Below are 17622 nucleotides of genomic sequence, written 5' to 3'. Positions count from 1 at the left end.
GTAAATATTTTAGTTCAGTTCAGTCGCTCAGTCATGTCCGACTCTTTGTGACCCCATGAACTGCAGCATGCCAGGCCTCCCTGTCCATCACCAACTCCCGGAGTTTACTCAAATTCATGTCCACTGAGTCGGTGATGCCATCCAACCATCTCATCCTCTGTCGTCCCCACTTACTGTGCCATTTATTCCATGCCAGGCATGGGGCTTCAGGGGGAGGGGCACAGACAGCAGTCTTGCTGATGAAGACACCAGACCCTCATCCTCAGAGCCTTCTGTGGAGCAGCTGCTGCTGCTGCTAAGTCCCTTCAGTCGTGTCCGACTCTGTGCGACCCCATAGACGGCAGCCCACCAGGCTCCCCCGTCCCTGGGATTCTTCAGGCAAGAACACTGGAGTGGGTTGCCATTTCCTCCTCCAATGCATGAAAGTGAAAAGTGAAAGTGAAGTCACTCAGTCGTGTCTGACTCTTAGCGACCCCATGGACTGCAGCCCACCAGGCTCCTCCGTCCACCGGATTCTCCAGGCAAGAGTACTGGAGTGGGTGCCATTGCCTTCTCCCTCTGTGGAGCTGCCCCTTCCTAAAACTAGCTGACCCAGGAAGTTAACAGTGTTTGCCTCTGCCTCATTTTTCTGCCAATCAAAGGGACCAAACAGCCTATTGCCAGACATATACAATGTACTGGCCACCTCTAGATTTCCATTCTGTACACACAACAGGAACAGTCAAACCTGACTGAGTCATATGGTACTACTTCTGAAAAGGTTAAAGCCATTTGCCAGAATTAAGGGGAGTTTGTGGGAGAATGGGAGGGAGGGGGGATAATCTCCACAGTTACATTTTTAAAAGCTTGAAATTTAAATTAGACTGGTTCCCTTGAAAGAGTCTTAAGTATACACCTTTATCTCCTGGGAGTCATTCTCTTGAGAGCAAATGTCCCCTGAGATTCGCTTAGGACCAGATACCTCCACCACCTAAGTATTCCCCTAGGCACACACTCCCCTTCTCCCTTGCAGGCCATTTCTCCTGCTCAAGACTGAAGATTCTACCTTCAAGTTGCTCAAATCCCAGGTGATAAGCAAAATTCCCTTCCTCAACACTTGCCAGAACCGACTCACCCAATATATTTTTGCCTTCCCAAATTAGCAACCTCAATGACATAAACCCTTTCCCACCCACCCTAAAATCCATTGTGACAACTTTAAAGCCGCACCTATCCCCACACAGAAGGTTATAAGAAGAGTCTCTTATCTAGCGGGGATCATGGCCACACCAAATGCTTCATTAGCTGTCTGCAAGGTCTGTCAAGTTCCTCCCTTCTGGACCAGCAATTCAGTACACCTGATGAGTTACCGCCCTTCAATTAGCCAGCCTCTTGAGAATAAACTGTATTTTTTTCTATCACCCTCAAGGGAATGCTTTACACTATCTCAGTCACCAATCAGTCACCAAATTTCATTCCAATTTACCACTGATCCAGCACAGGATACAAAATCCAAAACTGCTGGGGGTATTGGGTGTCCAAAATGTCATATCCACCCAGCACTGGGAACATGGCATTTGGAAACAGGGTCTCTACAGATGTAATCAAATTAAGATGAGGTCATACTGGATTAGGGTGGGCCCTCATCCAATGACTGCTATCCCTCCTAAGAAAAGGGAAATTTGAACACAGACACACACAGAGGCAAAGACTGGAGTTATGCTGCTGCAAGAACACCAGGAATCGCCAGCAACTAGCAGAAATGAAGACAGGCAGGGCAGGATTCTTTCTTAAAGCCTTGGGAGGCAGCATGGCCCTGCTGTAACCTTCGTTTTAGACTTCTAGCTTCCAGAAGTCTGGAGAATATATTTCTGTTGTTTTAAGCTACGTAGTTCACGGTACTGTTAGGAAATTAATACAGCTGGCAATTCAAAGAAAATGCAAACAGAGCTACTTCTAATTGTTTGGTATTTCAGGCAAGCTCCAAGACAGAAAGCTCCACAGAAAGCACCTGTGGAAACTGTGAACATCTGTCACCCTAGAAAATAAGCAAAGTAAAATGCTAGGTTCAACCAGATCAGTGAAATCCTTAAAGCTTAATGCAAACAGCGAACACAGGGATGCTCCAATTCCTTCGGGTGTTTCTGACCATAACTGCCAAGGGAACTGAGAAAACAGAATGCGAAAACCTGAGGGAAATTAAGCCAGATCACCACAGCAAAGAGTCCAGCCCTGTGAAAGAGCCCCTGGATCACTAACAGCTGAGAGCAAGGGGCACTCAAGGCTCACCACTATGTCTACCTGGCTGAAGGCAGCAAAGAGTGCCACTCACTGGAGGACCACAACAGAACCAAGGCACGCCTGTAGAAAGGCCAGCATTTTAGTTACAACACATTCCCAACCCCCAACAGGAGAATGGCAAAAGAGAAAGTCTACAGCCGATACATCTCGGTAGAATTTGCCGAATTTTCCTCATGGGGCAGTGGGCTGTATTCTGCCCAACTGAGGCATCAGGGATTCAAGCAGCCAGATGGTCAGTGGTCTCTGACCAGAGGCAGGCTTACCTTTTGCTGCATGATTGACAGAGGAAGGAGGCTCATCATCAGATGTGGAGCTGAGGCTCAGGGCAAGCTCAGCAACTCTTTTCTTCTGTTTCTTGAGAGGGGCAGTGCATTCTGAATCATTTCTCCTCTTCATTGTTACTGCAACCATAAATCCAGATAGTCAGCTGCCCTGGTCAGAGACACTAGGATCACAGCAGGGAATTCCAGAGAGTAAACCATTAATGGGATGAAAGCTGGCAACTCCAAACAGCTCCCAGTGCCAGTGCTTGAACAGCTTCTTCCTCAGAATGATACCCAGGAAGGCTAGCCAAGCTCTGGTTTTCAATAAGAGCTGTCAGTTTGACTGGAAAATGTGGTGCTCACCGACCCAGAGGTCTCTGGGCCACTGGTGTCAAATGCTAAAAAGTCATGGATCAACTCCACAAGCCACAAGGGAAAAAAAGGCCTTAGGTACTTGCTAGTCTATAGTTTTGATGCAACAAGGGACACGTGTGATGATAAGGTACACTGGAAATCAATCATGAAACCTAATGAATATCAACAAATATTTTCAAGGTGAAAAGACTATCCCAGAAAGGCTACTCCATCGCCATTATTATTTCACCAGGAAAATTAAAAGATTACACAGTATGATACAAATACTGGTTTTTGGTTTACTTCAGGATGTTTGAAAACATGGGAGAATTGGGAAAGTTTTTAAATGGAGTAAGGAATGGAAGCAGTGGTTGACTTGACTGAAAAAATGGAAGAGTGGGAAAGTTAGCAGGACCAGACATTATATCATAGGACTCAGGTACAAAAACAGAAATTTTAAGAACAAGAACCCGCCTCCAGAAAAAGAGAATGGAAGGAGGCGAGGCACGGTGTCACCATCATCCATGCCCATGTGTAAGCATGAGAGGCAAACATGAGGGGGGGAAATGAGATGGAATGAAGTAATAATGAGATTCCTGAAATCATTCCTCAAGGAGTGATTAAATTGAAAAACAAGAGTAGGTGAAAACAGAGTGGCTATAAGAGGACTCAGAAAAGAGAAAGTACTCAAAAATAAGAGCAAACACTTGGGTGCTCAGCTGGCCTGCAACTGCTTGGGGAAGGGGAGCTGCAGGGACACAAGAGCAGGCGAACAGCATGGGTCAGGGCAGCAGTGCTGAAATCCAAAGATATCACTGATCCCTCATGATTCAAACATGAATCACGTGTCACTTCTCTCTAGCTCAAGGATGAGCCAGCCAACCCAACACACAATCTCCTCCTTTCTAAGGAGGCAGCCTCTTAACTAGGCACAGCCAGGAGCTATCCTAAGAAGGAAGAACAGGAGAAGCTGAACAAACAGAAAACAAAACCAAGCTGAGCTACATTTAACTTTAAAGTACGGTCTTAAAAATCCGCCCCCTCCCCGTCCCCGCAACCACCACCAGCTCCAAGGCCCATAACCTAAGCAAAAAGGGCCCTCTGATTCCTAGCACGTCTGGGGGAGGCTGGAAGCACAGGAAACTCAAGAACTGTGTGAGATGGATGCAGGAAAAGGAGTGGAAATAGTGTGCGAAAGGCAGGAGATGCTGGTGCTCCGCCCCTACACATCCTAGATCTGGACCTTCCAAACCACCTCATCCAACCCTCTTTTCCTTTGCCACTGCAAGGAACTGAGGCCCGAGAGGGGAAGGCCGCGCAGCCAACCGACCACAGCTCAAGTGACCTACACATCCAAAAGAATGTGCCCTGGCAGGGAACTCTTCGACTCGCTGCTCTCCCAGGGAAGGGGTTCAGATCCCCTCTCCATCTCCCCAGGCCTGGGTTTCGCACCGCCACCCGTTATCACAAGAAGCAAGAGATGAGCTCGCGTCCCTCCCGGCCAGCCTTCTCATTTGTAGACAACGTGAGTGTGTGAAGAATATGTGCGCAGAGACGTGTGTCAGCAGCGGCTGGTGGACTGGAGACAGGGCGCGGGGGAAGAGACGAGGGATATAAGGGAGGAGGGGAGAGAGAAGGGGCGGCAAGGGTCACGACCGCCAGCGCGGGGGCCGAGGCGGCGGCGGCGGACGTGAGGATGCTGAGCCCCGCGTGCCCGCCCGCTCGCCGCCCCCCCACCCGGGGCCGCGCGTCGGCACTCACGCTGAGGGAAGAGGGCGACCTGCCAAGGAGCGGAGAGGGGGGGCGGTCAGGCCGCCGATGCCGCCGCCACCAGGCCTGGCCCAGCCGCTGCCAGAGCCGCCGCCTCCTCCCTCAGTTTCGCTTCCCCACTAGCCCGCCCCGGTCCGCGGGCCGCCTAGTCGCGCTCGGGTCCCGCCCTGCGGGCTGCGCAGCCTGATGACGTCAGGGCAGCCGGCTTCCCCCACCCCTCGCGGGCCCTGGCCCCGGGGAAGACCTGCTCGGCTTCGGGGCCGCCTCAGCCCCACCCTGCCCCGGGCCTGTCCAGGGCGCCTGCGCAGAAGACCCGACGCGGAAGGACTATAAAATCGAGAGCAAGCAGGTCTCTTGTTTTCTGGCACTAGAGGACGAGAAACAAACGTGGAAAACAGAAAAGGCAAAGTGGCATCACATCAACTCCTCTCTCAATCAATTGTTTTAATTTTACAGATTAAGAACAAGTTTAGAGAGGTAAAGGATAAAATGGTTTGAAGGCACACACACCCAACCTTGTTGTTCACTGCTGTTATCTCCAACATAGAGAAACAGTGCAACCTCTACATATACTGAAGTAAATCTGGAAGAAAGAAGGAGAGCTGTCTATGGCCTCTTACCGTATGGACACATAGGGCTTCCCTTGCCAACTCCTCTTCTGATCTTCAGACCAATGGGGCCAGAAGTTTGCTGAGCGTCCTCGGTGTCACCTTGTTCCTGGAGTCCAAGCTTGTTCTGCTCTCCCGGGACAGGCCAATGACTGGAGACCAGGGCTTGAGGCAAGGAATACAACTTCATTCTGAGAGCTGATTGACTGAGAAGCTGACAGACTATATCTCAAAATAACTATCTTGCCAGGTTTTTTTTAATAGATCAGCTATGGGGGGGATGTGAGGAAAACAAAGTAAAAAGGCCATTGATCTTGCAAAGATCTCCTAGAATAGAGAGTCTCAGGCAGGGGATGTGTTAATTTCTCACATCTTGCCATCTACAGGTGGACAGGGCTCTGAACAAAGGCGCTTTAACAGTCAGGCAGAGGAGCAGGATTCTCTGAGGCAGGGCTTACAAGTGATTATAATAACAAAAGCAATGAAAAGCAAGTCTAAGAAACACCTCCAACATGGAGTCAGAATGGGCCTGCAACAACTTCACACCCATAAACTCAAGTCTGACCTTCAGTTCAGTTCAGTTGCTCGGTCGTGTCCGACTTCGAGACCCCATGAATCGCAGCACGCCAGGCCTCCCTGTCCACCACCAACTCCCGGAGTTCACCCAGACTCACGTCCATCGAGTCAGTGATGCCATCCAGCCATCTCATCCTCTGTCGTCCCCTTCTCCTCCTGCCTCCAGTCCCTCCCAGCATCAGAGTCTTTTCCAATGAGTCAACTCTTCGTATCAGGTGGCCAAAGTACTGGAGTTTCAGCTTTAGCATCATTCCTTCCAAAGAAATCCCAGGGCTGATCTCCTTCAGAATGGACTGGTTGGATCTCCTTGCAGTCCAAGGGACTCTCAAGAGTCTTCTCCAACACCACACTTCAAAAGCATCAATTCTTCGGCGCTCAACCTTCTTCACAGTCCAACTCTCACATCCATACATGACCACAGGAAAAACCATAGCCTTGACTAGACGAACCTTTGTTGGCAAAGTAATGTGTCTGCTTTTGAATATGCTATCTAGGTTGGTCATAACTTTCCTTCCAAGGAGTAATTCTTTTAAGTTCATGGCTGCAGTCACCATCTGCAGTGATTTTGGAGCCCCAAAAAAATAAAGTCTGACACTGTTTCCACTCTTTCCCCATCTATTTCCCATGAAGTGATGGAACCAGATGCCATGATCTTCGTTTTCTGAATGTTGAGCTTTAAGCCAACTTTTTCACTCTCCACTTTCACTTTCATCAAGAGGCTTTTGAGTTCCTCTTCACTTTCTGCCATAAGGGTGGTGTCATCTGCATATCTGAGGTTATTGATATTTCTCCCAGCAATCTTGATTCCAGCTTGTGTTTCTTCCAGCCCAGCGTTTCTCATGATGTACTCTGCATAGAAGTTAAATAAGCAGGGTGACAATATACAGCCTTGACGTACTCCTTTTCCTATTTGGAACCAGTCTGTTGTTCCATGTCCAGTTCTAGCTGTTGCTTCCTGACCTGCATACAGATTTCTCAAGAGGCAGGTCAGGTGGTCTGGTATTCCCATCTCTTTCAGAATTTTCCACAGTTTATTGTGATCCACACAGTCAAAGGCTTTGGCATAGTCAATAAAGCAGAAATAGATGTTTTTCTGGAACTCTGTTTCTGTTTCCATGATCCAGTGGATGTTGGCAATTTGATCTCTGGTTCCTCTGCCTTTTCTAAAACCAGCTTGAACATCAGGAAGTTCACGGTTCACGTATTGCTGAAGCCTGGCTTGGAGAATTTTGAGCATTACTTTACTAGCATGTGTTCTCCCATAAGCCTGCTCTTTTTCCAGTGAATGGCACTGAGGTAGGAGATGGATGGGCCCCTCGGCTGGACAGCTGGTGTTTTTCAACTGGAGTAAAATTGAAGTTTTGCTTTCCCCAGACACTCCAAGGACAGAAGCTGAGCTGTGCTGAAATAAGGAGATAAAATGACCTCTCCTGAAATCAAGGAAGACTTCCCTGTCTGCACATGGGCAGTAAGGCTCCTTAGGGGTCAAAAAGGGAGGGGGCGCCACCCCATAGTAAGTGTGGGCAAACCCCCTACAGGTTTCTGTGGTGGAATCCATATTAGCAAAAAGTTGTGCACGCATGTTGGGGAGGGTTCTAGAACAGGTCAAGTGTGGGAAAAGAAATGAGATAACGGACCAAAGATTTAAAAAAAAAAAATGGGAAAGGACTTCCCTGGTGGTCCAGTTGGCTAAGACTCCATGCTCCCAATGCAAGAGGCCTGAGTTGCATTTCTGGTCAGGGAACTAGGTCCCACAAGCCGCAACTAAGACTTCACAAACTCCAACTCCTGCGTGATGCAGTGAAGACCAAAGATCTGCATGCCGCAACTAAGACCTGGTGCACCCAAATAAATAAAAATGAAATTAAATATTTTTTAAAAGATTTATTTTTGCAAATGGAATGAAACCTTCAACAATTTTTTTGAATCAAGGCAAGAATAATGCTTTTTCAAGGAATACTAGAATTCTTCCAGTATGTTTGAGTTAAAACTTCAATTGTAGTTTTTTGTTCTAAGATGAATGAATTCATCTTTGGTTAGATCAACATCTTAATCTCTTTGATTCAGTTTATTTAAGAAAGAAATGGACTGCATATCTGTGGTTCGACTTAGAAGCCATAAGATAGAAATAACTTTTGAAAGACTTCTAAAGTGTTGTAGAAATTTGCAGATTTCTCTTTCCAAAGAAATTTGACAGAATTGTATATTACAACTCTGTCTTAGAAAAGCATATCTTCCAGTTTCTTCCTTATTAATCACTTAACTGAAAATGTTTTTTTAATTTTTTAGGAAGTATTTATAACATTGACCTCATAACATTGAATTGAAAGGTTTAACTCATTCACATGATCAAAAGTATATGTCAGGTAAGCCATACATGAAAAGCAAAACTCTCATAATGTCCCAAGAGTGGATTTTCTTTTCCTTCTTTGTTTTTAAACTTTCTGTTCCAGTAAAACTTCTGCCCTTAGTTTGAAAATGTGCTTGAAGGCATATCTTTATGAAAACCAGCAAACTTCCATGTGGTACAGAAGGAATTTATATTTTGCTCTCATCTCTTTACAAAAAAAATTTTAAATGCATTTGACTCAAAGATCTGCCTCTGATAAAGTTGATGGCATTTATGACTATTGACAAAACCTCTTTTTGAGGGCTGTTAGAAAAATTTTTTTGCCAGTGCTTGTCTACGTAGAAAGATAATGAGTGATGTGAAGAGTTTCCCTTCTTATGAAAGTAGTAAAATGAGATGCTTTACCAAGCATCTCAGGGGCTCCGTCTGTGCAGAATACAAAGTTTTCTTCCCAAAAGTTTTATTTGGTAAACACTATGTTTACTTTTTTCAAAATGTTCATAGCCTTTGTAGTTTCCAAAAGGACTCACAAGATAAGAATTCTTCCTTGATGACATCAGTATGAGTACAAGATACAAAAAGAGGAAGCTGGTGACACTGAGAGCTGCATCTTGCTTAGATGCCCTTTTAGGCTGGGAAAATGTAAGATGCTCTTTCAATTTTGCTTACATTACACTTCAGTTCACATTCATTTTTACACATGCACACACACCATTTGTGTTCTAACACATTGGATAATTCAAGTAAAACAATATAATACAAGGCTGTCATCATCAATTACTTTTCCTTGACATTTCATTTTAAACTGGCTTTGTGAAAAATAGCTGGCTTGAAATTCAACAATAAAAAAACTAAGATCATGGTATCTGGTCCCATCACTTCATGGCAAATATAAGGGAAAAAAGTGGAAGCAGTGGCAGATTTTATTTTCTTGGGCTCCAAAATCACTGCTCATGGTGCCTGCAGCCATGAAATTAAAAGACACTTATTCCTTGAAAGGAAAGGTATGCCACACCTAGACAGCGTATTAAAAAGCAGAGACAGCACTTTGCCAAAAAAGTCCCTATAATCAAAGCTATGGTTTTTCCAGTAGTCATGTACAGATGTGAGAGTCGGACTGTAAGGAAGGTTGAGTGCAGAGCTGATGCTTTCGAACTGTGGTGCTAGAGAAGATGTGATAGTCCCTTAGACAGCAAGGAAATCAAACCAGTCAATCCTAAAGGAAATCAACCCTGACTATTCATTGGAAGGACTGATTCTGAAACTAAATTCCAATATGTTGGCCACTGATGCAAAGAGCCGACTTACTGGAAAAGACCCTGACCCTTTCTGTGAGAAAGACTGAAGGCAAAAGGAGAAGAGGGTTACAGAGGATGAGATGGCTGGATGGCATCACTAATTCAATGGACATGAACTTGGGCAAACTCCGGGAGATGGTGAGGGACAGGGAAGTCTGGCATGCAGCAGTCCATGGGGTGGGATAGTTGGACAGGACTTAGTGACTGAACAATTGAAAACAATATAAACACATTGTTTTTATGAACCATTTGAAGTAAATTATATAGGCATGATACCTCTTGATCCCTAAATACTTAAGTGTTTATGTCACAAGAATAAGGATATTCTCTTCCTTAACCATAGTATAATTATCAAAATCAGGAAGTTAACACTGATACGATATTTTAATCTCCAGATCTTATTTATATTTCACCAATTGTCCCATAATGTACTTTGTAGTAAATAATTTTTTGGATAAATGAGTAAAGAAAATGTGGTATATTAGAGAACAAACTTATCATTGCTAGGGGGAAGGGATAGTTAGGGAGTTTGGGATGGACATGTACACACTGTTATATTTAAAATGGATAACCAACAAACACCTACTATATAGAACATGAAACTGTGTACAAAGTTATGTAGCAGCCTGGATGGGAGGGGGGTTTGGGGAAGAATGGATACATGTATGTGTATGGCTGAGTCCCTTTGCTGTTCACCTGAAAATATCACAACATTGTTAATCGGCTGTACCCCAAATCAAAATAAAAAGTTAAAAAAAAAAAGATAGAAAATGTGGTATTTACTTACATAATGGGATAAAGAAATCCTGTCATTTGCAGCAACATAGGTATAACTAGAAGGCGTCATGCTAAGTGAAATAAGCCAGATAGACAAAGAAATACTATATGGTATTACTTATATCAGGAATCTGGGGGTTGGGGGGCGGTCGATCTCATGGAAACAGAGAGTAGAAAAGTGATTGCCAGGGGCTGGGAGGTGTGGGGTGGGGAATATAAGCAGAGGTTGGTAAAAGTGTACGCAAACTGCCATTTTTAATATGATAAGGTCTGGGGATCTAATGTATAACATGGTGACTATAGTTGATAATATTATATTGTATAATTGAAATCTGCCAAAACAGTAAAACTAAAATTTTTTCACCAAAAATAAGAGGGTAAATATATGAGGGGACAGATGTGTTAATTTCATGGGGAGGGCAACTCATTCACAATGCACACATAAATCATCACACTGCACACTTTAAATAGCTGAAATTTAATTTGTCAATGATACCTCAATAAGCTGGAAATTTTTTTCTGGTCCAGGGACCTACCCAGTATCATACATCAAATTATGTAATGTCTCTTTAGTTCTCTTTAATATGGAACAGTTTCTAAAAGTTTCTAGTTTATAACCTTGACATTTTTTAAAAGCTGTTTCGTGAAATGCCCCCAAATTGGAATATAATGTTTCCTCATGATTAAACTGGAATCATGTACTCTTGGCAAGGATAGTATAGAAATGATATTGTGTTCCTTTTATGGCAGGGGAGGGGCATGATGTCTCTCTGTACCATTACTAGTGACAGTAATGTTGACCACCTGTTCAGCTGTTGAAGGGGGTGTCTAAGTTTCTGTACCATGCCATTACTATTTCTTCATTTTCCATTAACAAGTATTTTGAAACTATCTGCATGTTCTGTTCCTCATCAAACCTTTACCAACAAGTTTTAGCTTTTGAGGATGACTCCTGCCCAAATCAATTTTCACTGTATAATCTACTAAATGGTAGCCTTCTAACTCCATCATTCTTTCTGACTTCAATGGTCGGCATTCTATTGTAAGTTTTCCTCCTCCCTAATGTATGCATGTATATATGTATGTGGTTATAATAGCATTAGATCATTATACATTACTATTGTTATTTATTTTAATGCTCCAAGTGACATTTTTTGAAAGAATTTTTGTATGGTTTTTAAATAAATTGCTTTTATGAACCTATAGCTAAACAAGTAATTTGTGTGTTAAGTAAAATGATGTTCAAGAAATATGTGTAGTAAGTTGTAGAAGATGGCAAGTTTTACACTTTATCTGGTTTCATCACCGTTAATGACTTTTAATCCTGAGACACAGATTATACAGTAGTAGCTCAAAAATTGAGAGATTGGTTCAAGACGGCAGAGTAGAAGGACACGTACCCACCTCTTCTCATGGGAGCAGTGAAATCACAGCTGCTAAACAACCATTAACAGGAAGACGCTGGAACCCACCAAAAGAGATACCACACTTCCAAAAACAAAGGAGAAGCCACAGTGAGATGGCAGGAGGAGTAGGAATCCCCAGGGAATGTGACTTTGAAGGCCAGTGGGATTTGATTACAAGACTTCCACAGGACTGGAGGAAACAGAGACTCCACTCTTGGAGGGCACACACAAACTCCTGTGCACACCAGGACCCGGGGGAAAGGAGCAGTGACCCCACAGGAGACTGAGCCAGACCTACTTGCTAGTGTCAGAGGGTTTTGTTACCGAAAGCTTGGCCTCTCTATCACTGGTCCTGAATCAAATCCCGGAGACAGAGTTTTAGATGAAGTAGAAAAGGATAACTTCATTGTTTTGCCCGGCAAGGGAGGCTTCTGCTATGTCTCAACCCCAGAGGATATGATGAAGGGTTTTACAACAGTGGTTCAGAGGTGGGCTCTGTAACAAGATTAGGGTGTAAGCAGGGTTTACAGTCTCAATCTACAATCCCATGGATGGAGGAGCCTCGTAGCCTTATTAATCTCAGGTGACCATTTCCTAATCTTGATAAACTTCTCTGGTCCCTTTAAGAGAGTCCCTTGGACTACAAGGAGATCAAAAGGAGATGGACTACAGTCCATCCTAAAGGAAATCAACCCTGAATATTCATTGGAAGGACTGATGCTGAACCTGAAGCTCCAATACTTTGGCCACCTGATGTGAAGAGCTGACTCATTGGAAAAGACCCTGATGCTGGGAAAGATGGAAGGCACGAGGAGAAGGGGATGACAGAGGATGAGATGGTTGGATGGCATCACCAAATCAATGGACATGAGTTTGAGCAAGCTCCTGGAGATGGTGAAGAACAGGGAAGCCTGGTGTGCTGCAGTCCATGGGGTCGCAGAGTAGGACAAGACTGAGCAAGTGAACAGCAACAATCTCAGGTAGTCATTTCCTAGTCTTGATACGCTTCTCTGGTCCTTTAATCTTGACTAGGGTGGTTTCTTGGCTGCCCCTATTTTTTTTTAATTAAATATTTATTTATTTTTAGCTGGGTCTTCATTGCTGTGTACAGGCCTTCTCTAGTTTCAGTGTGCTGGCTTCTCATTACGGTGGTTTCAACTCCAGAAGATGGTCAAGGACAGGGAAACCTGGTGTGCTGCAGTCCCTGGGGTAGCAAAAGTTGGACATGACTGAGTGAACAACAACAATTCTTGTTGAGGAGCACAGGCTCTAGGGCATGAGGGCTTTCAGTTCAGTTCAGTCGCTCAGCCGTGTCTGACCCTTTGCGACCCCATGAATCGCAGAACACCAGGCCTCCCTGTCCATCACCAACTCCTGGAGTTCACTCAGACTCATGTCCATCGAGTCAGTGATGCCATCCAGCCATCTCATCCTCTGTCGTCCCCTTCTCCTCCTGCCCCCAATCCCTCCCAGCATCAGAGTCTTTTCCAATGAGTCAACTCTTCGCATCAGGTGGCCAAAGTACTGGAGTTTCAGCCTTAGCATCATTCCTTCCAAAGAAATCCCAGGGCTGATCTCCTTCAGAATGGACTGGATGGATCTCCTTGCAGTCCAAGGGACTCTCAAGAGTCTTCTCCAACACCACAGTTCAAAAGCATCGATTCTTTGGCGCTCAGCCTTCTTCACAGTCCAACTCTCACATCCATACATGACCACAGGAAAAAGCATAGCCTTGACTAGACGGACCTTTGTTGGCAAAGTAATGTCTGCTTTTGAATATGCTATCTAGGTTGGTCATAACTTTCCTTCCAAGGAGTAAGCGTCTTTTAATTTCATGGCTGCAGTCACCATCTCCAGTGATTTTGGAGCCCAAAAAAATAAAGTCTGACGCTGTTTCCCCATCTATTTCCCAGGAAGTGATGGGACCGGATGCCATGATCTTCGTTTTCTGAATGTTGAGCTTTAAGCCAACTTTTTCACTCTCCACTTTCACTTTCATCAAGAGGCTTTTGAGTTCCTCTTCACTTTCTGCCATAAGGGTGGTGTCATCTGCATATCTGAGGTTATTGATATTTCTCCTGGCAATCTTGATTCCAGCTTGTGTTTCCTGCAGTCCAGCGTTTCTCATGATGTACTCTGCATAGAAGTTAAATAAGCAGGGTGACAATATACAGCCTTGACGTACTCCTTTTCCTATTTGGAACCAGTCTGTTGTTCCATGTCCAGTTCTAACTGTTGCTTCCTGACCTGCATACAGATTTCTCAAGAGGCAGGTCAGGCGGTCTGGTATTCCCAGCTCTTGAAGAATTTTCCACAGTTTATTGTGATCCACATAGTCAAAGGCTTTGTCATAGTCAGTAAAGCAGAAATAGATGTTTTTCTGGAACTCTCTTGCTGTTTCCATGATCCAGTGGATATTGGCAATTTGATCTCTGGTTCCTCTGCCTTTTCTAAAACCAGCTTGAACATCAGGAAGTTCACGGTTCACGTATTGCTGAAGCCTGGCTTGGAGAATTTTGAGCATTACTTTACTAGTGTGTGAGATAAGAGCAATTGTGCGGTAGTTTGAGCATTTAGTAGTTGTGAAATTATAATTGTTGCACACTGTCTTGAACGGTTTTCTGTCCCTTCCTAGAAATACTGGTTCTTATTTTTTTACATCATTCACAATTTTCTCACAAAGTTTTTATCATATATATCACATAGTAATACAGTGTTATAATCTTGTGGTTTTTAGGATAGTTAAGAAAAGAAGGAAAAATACAGTCTTTCATATTAACCCACGTATACACAAATTCTGGTGCTCCTCATTTTTAGCTATGGATTTGGGTCATTTTCTGGTATCATTTCCTTTCAGCCTAAATTATTTCCTTTAGTCTATCTTATAACAGAGCATAGCAATGCTTCCTGTTTTTACCTAGTATTGTCTTTATTTTGGTTTCGTTTTTGAAGGACAGTTTTGCTGGATATAGAATTCTTCATTCAGCACGCTGCATATGTCAACCCACTGTTTTCTCCCTTGTTTTGGATGAGATTCAGCCAACAGTTGTATTAATTAATGCTCTCTTTATGTGGGGTCATTTTTCTCTTGCTACTTTCAGATTTTCTCTTTGTCTTTGAACACTAGACTAGGATGTGTCTAGGAGTGGATCTCTTTGTATTAATCTTACTTAAGGTTTGTTGCATTCTTGGATATATAGATTCATGTTTTCATCAGATTTGGGAAGTTTATGCCCATTATTTAAAAAAAGTTCTGCCCCTTATTCTCTCAACTCCCCTTTGGATACAACCATTAGACACATGTTGTATGTCTAATGTCTGTAGGATGTTGTCCCACAGGTCTTTGACCACCGATTATTGTTTTCAGTTAAAAAAAAAACTTCAGATTGGGTAATTTCTATGAATTTATATTTGAGTTCAATGATTCTTTTTCCTGCCATCTAGAATCTGCTGCTAAGCCCCTCTAATGAATTTTTCATTTAGTTATTATACTTTTTGTGGTAACTCATATCTGCTGCTGCTGTTGCTAAGTTGCTTCAGTCATGTCTGACCTTGTGCTACCCCACAGACGGCAGCCCATCAGGCTCCACCATCCCTGGGATTCTCCAGGCAAGAGCACTGGAGCGGGTTGCCATGTCCTTCTCCAATGCATGAAAGTGAAAAGTGAAAGTGAAGTCGCTCAGTCGTGTCTGACTCTTAGCGACCCCATGGACTGCAGCCTACCAGGCTCCTCCATCCATGGGATTTTCCAGGCAAGAGTACTGGAGTGGGGTGCTATTGCCTTCTCCAGGTAACTCATATATTACATATAATTTACCATTTCTAAAGGTATATAATTCAGTGGCATTAAGTACATTCATATTGTTGTGCAACCTTCACCACTATTCATCTCTAGAACATTTTCATCCTCCCAAAATTGTTATCATTAAACAGTAACTCCTATTCCTCCTCTCCCCTTAGTCCTTGGAAACCACCATACTTCTTTCTATCTGTATGAACTTGTATTCTAAGTATTGCATATAAGTGGAATCATACAATATTTGTCCTTTTGTGACTCTCTTTGCTTAGCATAATGTCTTCAAAGTTCATCCATGTTGTAGCATGTGTCAGAATTTCCTTCCTTTTTAAGGTTGAATAATATCCCATTATATATATATATATAATCAAATATATATATAATCAAAATGTGATATATATATATATCACATTTTGATTATTCATTAATCCATCAGTGGGTGCTTACATTGCTTCTACCTTTTGGTTATCATGAATAGATTTCTTGGAAAATGAGTATACAAGTATCTGCTTGTGTCCCTGCTTTCAATTCTCTTGGGTATATATCCAGAAATGGAATTACTGGATCATATGCTAATTCTATACTTGATATTTTTAGAAAATGCTATAGTATTTTCCATAGCAGCTGCACCATTTTACATCCCCACTATCAATGCACAAAGGTTCCAATTTCTCCACATCTCCACCAACACTTGTTATTTTCTGGGGATTTTTAGTGGGTTTTTTTTTTTTTTTTTTTTCATAATATCTATATTAATGGGGGTGATAATGAAGTGACACTGCAATCTCATTATAGTTTTTATTTGCATTTTCCTAATGACTGGGGGCTTCCCTGGTGGCTCAAACAGTAAAAGAATCTGCCTGCAATGCAGGAGATCCAGGTTTGATCCCTTGGTCAGGAAGATCCCTTGGAGAAGGGAATGGCTCCCCACTCCAGTGTTCTTGCCTGGAGAATTCCATGGACAGAGGAGCCTGGAGGGCTACAGAGCATGGGCTAACAAAGGGTCGGCCACGACTGAGGGACTGAGTGACTCACAATGATTAGTGATGTTGAGCATCTTTTCATGTGCTTATGAGTCATTTACATATCTTCTTTGGAGAAATGCCTATTGAAGTCCTTTGCCCATTTTTCAGTGGGTCTTTGGGGGTTTTACTGAATTATGGGAGCTCTTTATATATTCCAGATACTAATTCTTCATTAGATATATGATTTGCAAATATTTTCTCTCATTCCACAGGCCACCTTTTCATCCTTTGATGAATTACATTTTTTAATTTTTTTTTTTTTTTTTTTTTAGCTTCTGGCATCTTTTAATTTCCTAGAATCTGTATACAATTAACTCCAGCAGGGCAGTACTCAATACTGTTTAAGCCTCACATTTTAGATTAACTATTTAATATTATAAATGTGAATGCACATCCTCATAACTGGGAAACTAAATGACATAGATTTACTCATTATTTATGTAACCATACAAAATTTTATATGCAATGGGAGCTCTTATACCATGGAATCTGACCTTATAAATTATGCTATGCTAAGCTAAGTCACCTCAGCCGTGTCCAACTCTGTGCGACCCCATAGACGGCAGCCCACCAGGCTCCCCCGTCCCTGGGATTCTCCAGGCAAGAACACTGGAGTGGGCTGCCATTTCCTTCTCCAATGCATGAAAGTGAAAAGTGAAAGTGAAGTCTCTCAGTCGTGTCTGACTCTTAGCGACCCCATGGATTGCAGCCTACCAGGCTCCTCCGTCCATGGGATTTTCCAGGCAAGAGTACTGGAGTGGGGTGCCATTGCCTTCTCTGGACCTTACAAACTAGCTTACATATAAAACACAGTTACTCTTTGCTCATCTGTCCTAACTTAGAAAGTGTTGCACCAATGCTTAAGATGTGATTAAAACAGATGCGTTCTCAACACAAGGTTAACAAACCTTGAGCTCCACCCTAGAAATACAAACCTATAAATCAAAAATTGTTTCACCAGAAATAGGTTATGAGCAACTCTTACCAAAGTAGTACTATAGGGAGTTACAATGTTGACCAAAAGAAGACACAGGTTTCTCACTGAACTTTTTTTAATGGGTCTCAAATTTTGTAACAGATTTTTGGTCAAGTTGTTTTCATTAAAAAGTAGTGATTTTA

At 43.1% G+C, this 17622-nt stretch overlaps 1 protein-coding gene across 1 annotated transcript in view; it reads right to left on the bottom strand.

Annotated features, from left to right (window-relative positions):
• CMTR1 (cap methyltransferase 1) overlaps positions 1-4964 on the bottom strand; it is a 53723-nt gene extending 48759 nt beyond the window's left edge. The window contains exons 1-2 of the mRNA XM_027525379.1: positions 4659-4964; positions 2544-2681 (exon numbers count right to left, since the gene is read on the bottom strand). Coding sequence (XP_027381180.1) covers positions 2544-2676 — 133 coding nt within the window. The 5' untranslated portion in view covers positions 2677-2681; positions 4659-4964. The remainder of the gene's footprint in view (positions 1-2543; positions 2682-4658) is intronic.
• Between the last annotated feature and the right edge of the window lie 12658 nt (positions 4965-17622).

This window comes from Bos indicus x Bos taurus, chromosome 23, assembly GCF_003369695.1.
Source record: "Bos indicus x Bos taurus breed Angus x Brahman F1 hybrid chromosome 23, Bos_hybrid_MaternalHap_v2.0, whole genome shotgun sequence".
In the NCBI taxonomy this organism is placed as follows: domain Eukaryota; kingdom Metazoa; phylum Chordata; class Mammalia; order Artiodactyla; family Bovidae; genus Bos; species Bos indicus x Bos taurus.
The sequence above is the reverse complement of the archived record's forward strand: the minus strand, read 5'-3'. Positions and strand labels throughout refer to the sequence as shown.